Here is a 14,151-nt window from a genome sequence, read left to right on the forward strand (position 1 = left end):
ATTGGTAGATGTGCAGGTGAACGAGCCTCTGATAGTGTGGCTGATGTGATTAGGTCCTATGATGGTATCCCCTGAATAGATATGTGGACAGAGTTGGCAACGGGCTTTGTTGCAAGGATAGGTTCCTGGGTTAGTGTTTTTGTTGTGTGGTTGCTGGTGAGTATTTTCTTCAGGTTGGGGGGGCTGTCTGTAAGTGAGGACTGGCCTGTCTCCCAAGATCTGTGAAAGTGAGGGATCATCCTTCAGGATAAGTTGTAGATCCTTGATGATGCACTGGAGAGGTTTCAGTTGGGGGCTGAAGCTGACGGCTAGTGGCATTCTGTTACTTTCTTTGTTGGGTCTGTCCTGGAGTAGGCGACTTCTGGGTACTCTTCTGGCTCTGTCAATCTGTTTCTTCACTTCAGCAGGTGGGTATTGTAGTTGTAAGAACGCTTGATAGAGATCTTGTAGGTATTTGTCTCTGTCTGAGGGGTTGGAGCAAATGCGGTTGTATCTTAGAACTTGGCTGTAGACAATGGATTGTGTGGTGTGGTCTGGATAAAGCTGGAGGCATGTAGGTAAGTAGAGTGGTCAGTAGGTTTCCGGTATAGGGTGGTGTTTATGTGACCATCCCTTATTTGCACTGTAGTGCCCAGGAAGTGGATCTCTTGTGTGGACTGGTGCAGGCTGAGGTTGATGGTGGGATGGAAATTGTTGAAATCATGGTGGAATTCCTCAAGGGCTTCTTTTCCATGGGATGTCATCAATGTAGCATAAGTAGAGTAGGGGCGTTAGGGAATGAGAGCTAAGGAAGCGTTGTTCTAAGTCAGCCATAAAAATGTTGGCATACTGTGGGGCCATGCGGGTCCCCATAGCAGTGCTACTGACTTGAAGGTATACATTGTCCCCAAATGTGAAATAGTTGTGGGTGAGGACAAAGTCACAAAGTTCAGCCACCAGGTCTGCCGTGACATTACCGGGAATATTGTTCCTTCCGGCTTGTAGTCCATCTTTGTGTGGAATGTTGGTATAGAGGGCTTCAGCCATTTTGTTGCCCCCTCACCCAGTTCTGAGAGAAACCTTTGTAACTTTTCGCAGTCTGCTTTGGACTTAACTATCTTGAGTAGTTTTGTAACATCTGCAAATTTTGCCACCTCACTGTTTACCCCTTTTTCCAGATCATTTATGAATATATTGAAAAGGACTGGGGGACACCACAGACCCCTGAGAGACACCACTATTTACCTCTCTCCATGCTGAAAACTGACCATTTATTTCTACTCTTTTTTCCGTATATTTTAACCAATTACTGGTCCATGAGAGGACCTTTCCTCTGGTCTCATTACAGCTTACTTTGTTTAAGAGCTTTTGGTGAGGAACCTTGTCAAAGCGTTTCTGAAAGTCTAAGTACACTGTATCCACTGGATCACCCACATCCACCCTCAAATAATTCTAATAGATTGGTTCTAATTCTAATAGATGTGTTTTTCAATTGAGATAGCTGTCTTGATGTAAAAACCTGGTGGAGACAAGGCACAGGTCATTTTCACTTTGATGTAACTCACCAGGGTCAACCCCAGACAGGAAGATATAAGATTGACTTAGCTAGCTATATTCTTTCCCTCATATGGGGTTGACCTCAACTACCTACACCAAGGTAAACACTACCTGTGCCCTGTCTCCACTAGGATTTTTAAACCAAGATAGCTATCTCAAGTTACCGGTCTAGTTGTAAATGCACACCTCTTTTTGCAATGACTATATAGATAACACAGAGATGCATGTGGTAGAAGACCTGAATAGGATAGAATACCAATTCCCCAAAAGAGTTAGGAATGACAATAAAATGGCCATAGCACAGAGAACAAAGTTTAAATCCAACCACTGAATGGCTGGAATGAGATTAAATTTGGTCTCTTAACACCATTTCACACAATCATACATCCAATTGTCAAATAATTGCCACGTGATATTTAAAAACATTAATCTTGTCAAATAGGCACTAAGATACTGTGGTGGTGTTCTCAGTATAAATGCCTATATTAGATTCAGCAGATCATTGCTAATAAAATATGTTATTCAGTTTACACCTCCCTATGAGGCAGGAAAATATTAGTGGTGTGATGAGACACAATTAATGCTTGTCAAGTTTGGCACTTTGCTGAAGTCCCCAGGTAAAAGGAAATGCAGAGTTAATTCCAAAATTAATGCCATATCAGGGTGACTAAGAAAAATGGTTTCTTATCTGAGTGATTGTCCACACAGATTCCACTCTTGGGTTTCACGTGTCCCATGCATGTGAAATCAGATTCTTTTTGGATAGCAATGCCCACTGGGGCAGCACCTGCACACTGGATAGTCTTTGCACCCCCCACCAGACGGCATACAGGGCAGTGCAGGCCCAACTGTCCTGCCATTCCTTCTTACTGTTCTTGGCAGCAAGACAGAAATCCTGTAGTGTTCACTTACTCTGACTTCTATACAATCTTTTGTTTGGGTAGTTAATAATGGTTAATATAGTTAGTATACTTATTAGTTTTTTGTTTATGCCCATTGGCAAATCCCGTCACCCTCCTAAAATTTAGAATAGGTTTGGGGATACCCTTGGTGCTAGGACTCAGGACTCATAGGGATAGCCTCCTATTGTGAGGATGCTATCCTGCTCAATGCTGGGCATTCTAGGTACTACTTCTGCCTTGGCCAAGGATACATCCTTGGCAAATGATGGATCTGCTGTTCCTTCTCCAAGAGAATGCAGCAAGAGAGGAAGACCCAGCTCAAGCCCTGTCTTGTAGAGTGCTTGATGAAGGCCTCTTCAGAGCCTGAGGTGAAAGATCCCCAAAAGCCTGAACAGTCACTTTCGGCTAGTGCTCCTGTGAACTGCAGCTCTGCATCAAGCTGCCAGGCTCATTCTTCATCAAACTGATCAAAACCCCTCAACTACTAAATCGGGCAGAGCAGACAAGTCTTCCTCCACCTAGTCATCATTGGAAAGAAGTAGGCAGAGCATCACCCCCACAGTGAACATAGGCTAAGGTCACCCTTGCCAGTGACCAGCAAAATTAGACACAAAAACACATCTCTGTCTCTTATGCCCCTCAGCCAAAAGGTGGCTAATGGCCCACATCAGGATCCTCTGATACCTTAGCACCACAGGATGGTCCATGTATTCTCATGATTCTGCCTGCGACGATGGTGTGCACTTCCCCTAGTACTAACTCCTTGGCACCAACAACCTCGGCTAGTGTCCAAATAAACATTTTGAATTATCAGATGTTTCTGTCAAAATACAACTATATGTCCTGGGACAAGATATCACAATGCATAGAGCAGTTTCCTCAGGAACATAGGGAGAACTGAAGTCTCTAGCGTCTGAAAGAGAGTTAGTGGCCCAAACATCTCTGCAGGCTGCTTTAGATGTCTCTGATACAGTGCCACATACAATAGCCACTTCCATTGTGATACACAGGGCTTCACAGTTCCAATCTTCTGGAATACCTAAAGAGGTCCAAATGATAATCAGACCATTGGGTCCTGGAAATTACAAACAAGGGGTATTCTATCCAATTCCAGTCCCTTCCTTTCCCTGGCCTTCTTCAGGGACCCTCTCATGACATACTGTTAAAATAGGAGGTGAATTCTCTTCTGCAATTCAGAGCATTGGAATACATGAAATGCAGAGGCAAGGGGTTCTACCCCCATTACTTTTTAATCCCAAATTAAAAGGGAGGCTGGTGTTCTACTCTAGACCTGAGACATCTCAACAGATTCATCTTTCATTTCAAGTTCAGGATGGTTACTGGCCTCAATTATCCCCTTGTTACATCTTCATGACAGGTTTTTGGCTCTCAAGCTTCAGGACACTTATTCCCAGCTGTCTGTATACCCGGAACACAGAAAATACTTAAGATTCATAGTGGGAGACTCGCTACGAATACAGGGTGCTGGCCTTTGGGCTCTTCATGGCACTGAGAATATTCTCTAAATCCATCATCACAGCCAGCTTAAAACAACACAGCATTCAGGAAGACCCATGCCTGGATGAGTGGCTGATCTTAGGAAAATTCCCCAGCTGGTGACCAACTGAGTTTGTGTGATTTTAGGATTCTTCACCACAATGAGATCCAAGATAAAAATAAACAATAAACAAAAAAAAACCCACAACACACTTTTGCCAACCCAAAGTAGAGAATAGGAGCTGTGTAAGGTTTGAGGTCAGCAAGAGTTTATCTACTGCAGGGGAGGTACCTGTGAGTACATAGTGAATCTCATCAATCAGCCGGCTCACCCAGAGATGTCTGCAAGAGCATGCCTCAGGCAGCCTTTGAGTCACATGGCCTCTTGCATCTACATCACTCAGTATGCTAGAGTTCAACCATCTGCAAGGGTGGCTGAAATCCATGTATTTACCCAGCAAGCACCAGATGGACATGAAAATGAAGGTTCTGCAAGAAGTCCTCTCCTCATCAGATTAGTGTAAAGACCTGCTTTAGGTGTGCAATGGAGCATCCTTTGGTGATGGATGCCTCCACATTCAAATGGGAGCTCATCTGGAACACCTTCAAACACAAGGCCTCTGGTCCCCCCAGAAAACTCATATTCACATAAATATCCTGGCACTCGGAGCCATATATCTCGCATGCACAGCATTTCTACTTTTGCTTCAGGGATCCAGCTGATAATGGAGAACACCCACAGCCATACATTATGTCAACAAACAGGGATGATCATGATCATCTTTGCTCCCTCACACTGTCTGTAGCCTTTGCAGATAGGGCTAAGGGTCTCACCATTTCCACCCAGTTTGTCTAAATGGGTATCTAACTGTATTAGATCCACCCATGTAAGCTAGAGCTCATTCAATTTCCAAGACCCACCCTCCTTCCTTGCTTATACAGACTTGGTCAACAATAGGATTCCATGTTGGCAAAAGAGCTGAGGAATGGCTGAATCTGCTCTGGCCTTTTATGCCCTGGAGTGAGGATGTGAGGATATCCAGGGCACAAGGACAGCCCCAGCGGACACTGCTAGCCAAAAATAATCCAATTTCACATACATGTGGTGCTTGCACATCAGAAGTGGAATCTGTGTGGACAACACCTCTCAAAGAACCACAGTTATTGTAAGGTAAGTAAGTGCTCTTTTGTATATGCTTCTCAAATTACTCCCATGAAACACAGGAACACACTTTTCCTATGGGACTGGAAGTGAATAACGATGCTATAAGGGTGTACACGCTGATCTGAGTCTTACTTGACTAGACCTGCAGTATGTCCATGTGAAACCGCCTTCTCGTACTGCTTTTTGGCAGCTTCTTTCTCTTTTATATTGCCAAGATAGGTGATGCCATCAATTGTCCTGCAGATGAAACAAAAAAACTGGGTGAAGATAAATGTATCTATATTTTACAGGCAAACCTTTTGGCCTGACAGTTTACAATAGGTCATTAGTACCAGATTTGCACAGAGACCCTAGTCAAGTGCTTGACAAATTATCATCCTAATACATATGTATGAGCTGTATTTAAAGCAGTCTGTTGAGTATAGGATGGTTTATTTACTAGGCTCTTAATTTTAATAGAATATTTTTCTTTTTAAACAAACTCCTCTGCTTCCAGGCAAACCTCTTATGCTGGCTGCAAACCTTATGTTGGTTGCAGCAAAGCAAACATATGTTTCTAGGAGGGAAAAAAAGAAAAGAAAAAAGAAAATTAATTATTTAACTTCAATTAACATAATCAAATATCCAATGTTTTGCACACTCATTGGCTGAAATACTTCAAGCGTGAAGCCTTTAGTTTTAATGCTGTAGATCTAGAGGTGCTCTTCTAGTGCACATATCTAGGATCAGATAGGTGTTACATTGGCTGTACATTGCACAGACATAAAGCCCCAAAAGGGCTTCAGGTATATTTGTTCTTTTAGAAATTCCCCAGTGAAAAGTTTTTATCTAGGAGAGACATTAGTCATTTTCATGAAATGTAAATTCATTCTAAATTGTAGATTAAATTAAAAATAACCCAGAATAAAACAAACATTTTTGAAGCAGACAGAATTTCTGAGACTGGGGCTTAGCACTGTAAATGGCATGACACAGCTCTAACTATAAAGATGCAAGGTAGCTATAAAACACTAGCCCCGCCCTTACTCCTGGTACACACATTTTTGCTATGGTATTTCTAATACCTCTGACAAACAAAGAGATTGAAATAGCACCAAAAGAAAGCCAATGCTAAACAGTTTGGTCCATGTTTTCAGTGCTTCTTTTTTATTTAAATGTTCATGCTAGGGCTGTCAAGTGATTAGAAAAATTAATCGCGATTAATCGCTCTGTAAAACGATAATAGAATATCATTATTTAAATATTTTTGGATATTTTTCAAATATATTAATTTCAATTACAACACAGAATACAAAGTGTACAGTGCTCACTTTATATTTATTTTTGATTACAAAAGTGATTTGCACTGCAAAATAAACAAAAGAAATAGTATTTTTCAATTCACCTCATAAGTACTGTAGTACAATCTCTTTATCATGAAAGTTTAACTTACAAATGTAAAATTATGTACAAAAAAACTGCATTCAAAAATAAAACGATGTAAAATTTTAGAGCCTGCATGTCCACTCAGTCCTACTTCTTGTTCAGTCAATTGCTCAGACAAACAAATTTGTTCACATTTGCAGGAGATAATGCTGCCTGCTTCTTGTTTACAATGTCACCTGAAAGTGAGAACAGGCATTCACATGGCACTGTTGTAGCAGGCATCTCAAGATATTTACATGCCAGATGCGCTAAAGATTCATATGTCCCTTCATGCTTCAACCATCATTCTAGGGGATGTGCATCCATGCTGATGGGTTCTGCTCAATAACAATCCAAAGCAATGTGGACTGACGCATGTTCATTTTCATTATCTGAATCAGATGACACCAGCAGAAGATTGATTTTCTTTTTTTGGTGGTTCAGGTTCTGTAGTTTCTGCATTGGAGTGTTGCTTTTTTAAGACTTCTGAAAGCATGCTCCACACCTCATCCCTCTCAGATTTTGGAAGGCACTTCAGATTCTTAAACCTTGGGTCAAGCGCTGTAACTATCTTTAGAATCTCACATTCGTACCTTCTTTGTGTTTTGTCCAATCTGCAGTGAAAGTGTTCTTAAAATGAACATGTGGTGGATCATCATCCGAGACTGCTATAACATGAAATATATGCAAAAAGAACAGGAGTACTTGTGGAAGCTTAGAGACTAACAGATTTATTTCAGCATAAGCTTTCGTGGGCTACAGCTCACTTCTTCGGATGCATAGAATGGAACACACAGACAGGAGTGGGTTAGTGTTTATAACTAGTGTTTATAAACACTAATCCAGGAACCTATCCTTGCAACAAAGCCCGATGCCAGCTCTGTCCACATATCTATTCAAGTGACACCATCATAGGACCTAATCACATCAGCCACGCCATCAGGGGCTCGTTCACCTGCACATCTACCAACGTGATATATGCCATCATGTGCCAGCAATGCCCCTTTGCCATGTACATTGGCCAAACTGGACAGTCTTTATGCAAAAGAATAAATGGACATAAATCTGACATCAGGAATCATAACATTCAAAAACCAGTGGGAGAACACTTCAACCTCTCTAACCACTCAGTGACAGACTTGAAGGTGGCAATTTTGCAACAAAAAAACTTCAAAAACAGACTCCAAAGAGAGACTGCTGAACTCGAATTAATATGCAAATTAGATACAATTAACTTAGGTTTAAACAGAGACTGGGAATGGTTGGGTCATTACACTAATTTAATCTATTTCCCTATGTTATGTTCTCCTCACACCTTCTATGGGTATCTCAATTATCACTTCAAAGTTTTTTTTTCTCCTGCTGATGATAGCTCATCTCAATTGATTGGACTCTTCCAGTTGGTATGCATACTTCCACCTTTTCATGTTCTCTGTATGTATAAATATCTCCTGTCTGTATGTTCCAGTCTATGCATCCGAAGAAGTGAGCTGTAGCCCACGAAAGCTTATGCTGAAATAAATCTGTTAATCTCTAAGGTGTCACAAGTACTCCTGGTTTTTTTTGCGGATACAGACTAACACGGCTGCTACTCTGAAACATATGGCAGAATGCGGATAAACCAGAGCAGGGGACATACAATTCTCCCCCCAAGGAGTTCAGTCACAAATGTAATTAATGCATTATTTTTTTAACGAGCATCATCAGCATGGAAGCATGTCCTCTGGAATGGTGGTGGAAGCATGAAGGGGCATATGAACGTTTAAAATATCTGGCACGTAAATACCTTGCAATGTTAGCTACAAAAGTGCCATGCAAATACTTGTTCTCACTTTCTGGTGACTTTGTAAATAAGAAGAGGACAGCATTATCTCCTGTAAATATAAACAAACTTGTTTGTCTTAGTGATTGGCTGAACAAGAAGTGGGACTGAGTGGACTTGTGGGCCCTGAAGTTTTACATTGTTTTGTTTTTGAGTGCAGTTACGTTAAAAAAAATTTACATTTGTAAATTGCATTTTCATTACAAAGAGATTGCACTACAGTACTTGTATGAGAACTGAAAAATACTATTTCTTTTGCTTATCATTTTTACAGTGCAAATATTTGTAATAAAAATAATGTACACTTGATTTCAATTACAACACAGAATACAATATATATGAAAATGTAGAAAAACATCCAAATATTTAACAAATTTCAATCGGTATTCTATTGTTTAACAGTGCGATTAAAACTGCGAATAATTGCAATTAATTTTTTTAATCGCGATTAATTTGAGTTAATTGTGTGAGTTAACTGCAATTAATTGACAGTCCTAACTAATGCATATCTTTTTTACATTTTACTGTGCCATTTTTAAATGAGAAGGCGAGTTAAATATAAATTGCATCACTGTGCAGGTGAAAAAAACAATACCGCAAGTCGGAGAGTAGGGTTGCCAACTGTCTAATCACACAAACCAAACACCCTTGCTCCGCCCCTTCTCTGAGGCCCCACCCCACTCACTCCATCTCCCCTCCCTGTGTCACTCGCTTTCCCCTCCCCCCACTACTTTTACCAGGCGGGGGTGTGGAAGGGAGTGTGGGGTCTGGGCTGGGGCTGAGATGTTTGGAGTGTGGGAGGGGGCTCCAGGCTGAGCCTGGGGCAGTAGGGGGTTGGATTGCAGGAAGGGGTGTGGGGTGCAGGCTCTGGGAGGGAGTTTGGGTGAGGAAGGGGGCTCCTGGCTGGGGTAGGGAAGGAGGTGAGGGTGTGGGGTGCCTGCCTTAGCCCCGCTGCCGGACTTTTAGCACCTAAAATCTTACAGTTTGGTTTTAGTAGCCTCTGGGAGAGGGGGCATGATTCCAGGAGACTCCCAGCGAAACCAGGAGGGTTGGCAACCTCATCGAGACAAGCTATCAGCAAACTACCTACATGCTGAAATTGGTAATGAAGGCCGTCTTGGGCAGCTCCACATCAAAAAACACTTCCTTAGACACACTGGCATGATTGACAGCTCGACTGGTGATGACATTGTGGGCAAATCGAGACGTCACTTTGCTGTCAATTTTCATGCTGTAGATTTCTATGCCATTGAAGATCTGAAAAATGAAAGAGAAACCCTGGTTACAGTGAAAAATCTGTGCTAATTATTCTAACTCCATTCTACAGACTCATGTGACAATGGTAATCACAGAAAGAGTAGCTGTCTTCCAATACGGGGCAAGGAACTTTATTAGAATGAGGAAAGCTAAGTTACCCCTATAGCTACTCTGTCTCTTTATTTAATATATTGTGTAATGGGGAGAGAGATAAGTGGGTAAAAGCCCTGGTGCTTGATGAGTTAAAGCTCCATCTACATTACAACTGCAACAATTTTTTTATAAGCAATTTTTTGACAATCCTCTAACCTTGTAACAAAAAAACATGGTTGGGTTGTGTCCACAAAATAGCATTTTTCCCCTTACAACACAACCATGTTTGTGTGGCTGCATTAACCAGACTGCTTAGCCATGTTTGGACAAGCACATTCTGGAAAATTCTGGGCAGCTTGCCCATCGTACTTCAGCAAGAGACAGAATGCATGGGTGACATGCACAGAAAACCGCACCAGCAACACCCCGGGCAATGGATTCTGGGATGGTCTCCCCCACAGAGTGCTCAGAGGAAGGAGGCTCAATCAAACTGGCTACACAAACATGCTGGAGCTGGGGGTGCTGCTGTGCCCCTTGGCTTGAAGTGGCTTCCATCATATACAGGGTTTACAGTTTGGTTTTCAGCACCCCCACTATAAAAATCATCCCAGCACGCCTGTACACAAGTATGGGAGGAGGTCCTGTCTGCATAGCAAATGCCCCCAAATGCTAAAGAGTTACAGGAAGATAACCATGTGGTACCTAGTCTGCTGGGAAGGGGAGAAACACTGCTACCAGCCATCATTACTGACTGCATATTAACTCTGTTTTATGTGGATGCAGAGCTCAGGTAGAGTCCACCAAGTCAATAGGTGGTTAAGGACTCTACATCATAACAGGGTCAGATATGCATTATTACTTACTTACAGACTTCCAAATGAGCCAAAGTCATTTCCTATAAAGGGATTTAAACCCATAATAAGAGCATGAGAAGTAACAGCACCTTTCACCCCAAAAGGCCTTAAACTCACCCTCTTGGGTCATGGGAGCACTTACCACATCACTGGTGCTTCGTTTCTGTAAATTAAAATAAAAAGAAATTAATATAAATTTCCCACAGCTATACTTATCTTGGCCATAGAGGTGAAGTAGTGGAGGACAAGTCACTCCCCAGCCAGCTCCTGCATTTATTTCTAACTGCTTACGTATATAGCTACTCTTCAGTAGAACTTCACAGCTCATTTTTGTTTGCTGTGTTTTGTAACCAGGCTGCTCCCAGGATATTATAGACACATGGTGGGTGAGGTAATATCTTTTATTGGACCAGCTTGGTGAGAGAGAAGTGTTTAAGCTTACACAGAGCTCTTCAGACCTAAAGACGAGCTCTGTGTAAGCTTGTCTGTTTCACCAACAAAAGTTAGTCCAATAATAGATATTACCTCACTCACTTCACTCTCATTTTGTCATCCTGCTTGACCCATAATTCTCACAAGAAAGCCTCTGCAGTCCACCCAACAGTGCTCAGCAAAAATGTAATAGGCTTGTTCTCAAAGCACTAACAACTTATTTGGATAAAACATTATCTCTGCAGAGGGCCATACAGTCACAGGCTGCTGGCTGTCCTGGATTCCCTTTGAGGAAAAAACAACTGATGGGAGGTGAAGTGAGTGCAATTAACTTCTGTCCCTACCCCCAGCCATGCTACATCCTCCAAGTAGACAAAATACTTGTCAGTCTAAAGAAAACTAAAAATATGAATTTTCTCTCCCACTATGACTTGTCCATTTAAACAACTGTTGTGGTTACCATCAAAATGTTTATAATTGCAGTTGGGAGGTGAGACAGTGGTCTGCATGATCACAAACAGGTAGGGAAGTTTGAATACGAAAAAACTCATGAGGTCCACTTTAAGGAAAAATTGAGAAGCTCTGCTGCAGAACATTTACTACTAGATAGGAAGTATAAGAAATCACTAAAACTGAACACCACTTGTTAAATAAGGCCCTGAATCAGCAAACACTTTCCTAACTTGAAACATGAGCTGTCCCCTTGACCTCACTGGAACTACTCATTTCCTAAAAGGCAAGGTATGCTTCTGTGCTTTGTGATGTAATCACCCTCATTTCTTAGGTGTTCATTTGCTGCCTTGCTAATTTGCAACAGTTATTAATTTACACTGGGTCTTCCCCTTCATTTATACAAATAGCATGTTCTATTGTATAATGTACAAAGGAGAGAGATCACATCAGCTATCTTCAAACAACTCTACTGGCTCCCCACAAATTTCAGTAGTGAATTCAAAATTGCCTTCCTGGGGGGTTTTGGTTGTGGTGGTGTCTTGTTCTAATAACCCCACCACCCTAATCTTACCTCAGCCTAGCTCATAGCTTTGGCCCCTCATGATTCAGTACACACCAGCTTCCTTTATTGTTCTGCTAACTGCTGTTCATGCATGTCTGTGGTAGATAGTAGCCCTTGAAACAGAGCCTTTCCTACATTGAAGGGTGTTTGCCTGCCTGCCTGCCTGTGCTTAATTAGTAATAAGAAACACCTGACCCGAGCAGCCTGGGCTAGAAACAGCCTGTACACCACAGAGAGTTGGCTACAAATGTCATAGCTGCAAGGAATAATCCATGGAAGTTAAAACCAAAGCTTTGGAAAAAGGTGGTGAAATCCTCCAGGCAATTAAATAGCTGCTGCTCTTGCGTAGTAGAAGAACAAGACAACCATGGACATTGCTTTTGAACAGAGGAATAAGGTGCAGAACAGCCACTCAGACTGAGAGATGAACAGTCTTTTCCCTGCTTTCAAGATAGTTATTGACTGGACTGGCTGGTAGAGGTGAGCAGCATTTTGAGCTATGCGCTGCTAAATGTTTATACTGGGCTGCTGAGCTGTGCGTTAGACCATTTTTTAGCATTTCTTTGCTAGATTCATCTCTCCCTTGTGGATATTGTTAAAAAGCTTGACATCTTTAATGTTATTTGTAAATGTAGATAACTGTGTATCCCTGTTATATCTTGGGGTTCACCCTGGCCAGAAAGGGGCTTGGTCACCATCTGCCTCATAACCCTGGGTATGCTGTGGCTGTGCAGCTTTGTTCCAGAACTCTGACCCCAAGAGCCTGCCAGCAGCCAATAAGCCTCTTCCTGGCTTTGACCAATCTAACCAGGAGATCTTCAATGATCTAAAACGCAAAAAAGAGTCCTGCAAAAAGTGGAAACTCTGTCAAATTACAAAGGATGAATATAAACAAATAACACAAGTATGTAGGGACAAAATTAAAAAAGCCAAGGCACAAAACGAGTTCAAACTAGCTAGGGACATAAAGGGTAACAAAAAAACATTCCACGAATACGCTGGAAGCAGGAGGAAGACCAAGGACAGAGTAGGTCCATTACTCAATGAGGGGGGGAAGACTAAAACAGAAAATGTAGAAATGGCAGAGGTGCTTAATGACTTCTTTGTTTCAGTTTTCACCAAGAAGGTTGGTGGTGATTGGACATCTAACATCGTGAATGCCAGTGAAAATGAGGTAGGATCAGAGGCTAAAATAGGGAAAGAACAAGTAAAAAATTACTTAGACAAGTTAGATATCTTCAAATCACCAGGGCCTGATGAAATGCATCCTAGAATACTCAAGGAGCTGACTGAGGAGATAGCTGAGCCATTAGCAATTATCTTTGAAAATTCATGGAAGACTGGAGATATTCCAGAAGACTGGAAAAGGGCAAATATAGTGCACCTCTATAAAAACAACCTGGGGAATTACAGACCAGTCAGCTTAACTTCTGTACCTGGAATGATAATGGAGCAAATAATCAATTTGCAAACACCTACAAGATAATATGGTGATAAATAACAGTCAGCATGGATTTGTCAAGAACAAATCATGTCAAACCAACCTGATAGCTTTCTTTGACAGGGACACAAGCCTTGTGGATGGGGGGAAGCAGTAGATGTGGTAAATCTTGACTTTAGTAAGGTTTGTTTGGGGGTATTGTTTTTTGCCTCCTGCAGTATAGGGTGCAGGTTGCTTGCTAGGGTTATCTGGGTATAGCTCATTAAATGAATTGCCTGCTATTGCAGGGGCTTTGGGTATTGGTGCACCACAAATCATTCCTATTTTCTGCCCACAGTAATTGAGTCTCGGGAGGGCTGTAATACTTTAGTCTAATCCAGGTTATTGGGCTCAATACAGGGCTAACTGGGTGAGGTTTAGTGGCCTGCGATGTGCAGGAGGTCAGACTAGGTGGCTGCTTCTTGAACTCTGACACTCTCAGTAATTTTTGTACAGCATAAATCTTTCTTCGGGAATATATATTGTCAACTACAGTAGTTCCATCCCACGTAAAACAATTGACCCGACTTTAAAATAAAAGTTACCTACCTTGATGATGTTCCTGAATTGTGCTACCACAAATTCAGCATTTGTAGTAGTTGCAATAGATGCCAACAAAGCATAAAATAAGACACTATCCATATTGAAAAACTAAAGTTCCAACTCAGAAAAAGCAAATACCCCAGCTTAGTAA

The 14,151-nt window shown here is 41.7% G+C and overlaps 1 protein-coding gene across 2 annotated transcripts in view; it reads right to left on the reverse strand.

Annotated features, from left to right (window-relative positions):
* Window positions 1-14,151, reverse strand: part of LOC120409311 (inter-alpha-trypsin inhibitor heavy chain H3-like) — a 46,718-nt gene extending 32,567 nt beyond the window's left edge. Inside the window, exons 1-5 of one of the 2 annotated variants that reach the window (XM_039547130.1) lie at window positions 14,007-14,151; window positions 10,673-10,693; window positions 9,417-9,583; window positions 5,603-5,656; window positions 5,233-5,337 (exon numbers count right to left, since the gene is read on the reverse strand). In XM_039547130.1, coding sequence (XP_039403064.1) covers window positions 5,233-5,337; window positions 5,603-5,656; window positions 9,417-9,583; window positions 10,673-10,693; window positions 14,007-14,099 — 440 coding nt within the window. In that variant the 5' untranslated portion in view covers window positions 14,100-14,151. The remainder of the gene's footprint in view (window positions 1-5,232; window positions 5,338-5,602; window positions 5,657-9,416; window positions 9,584-10,672; window positions 10,694-14,006) is intronic. The other variant, XM_039547131.1, reaches the window with a different exon arrangement.

Source organism: Mauremys reevesii, linkage group 7 (genome assembly GCF_016161935.1).
Source record: "Mauremys reevesii isolate NIE-2019 linkage group 7, ASM1616193v1, whole genome shotgun sequence".
NCBI lineage: Eukaryota > Metazoa > Chordata > Testudines > Geoemydidae > Mauremys > Mauremys reevesii.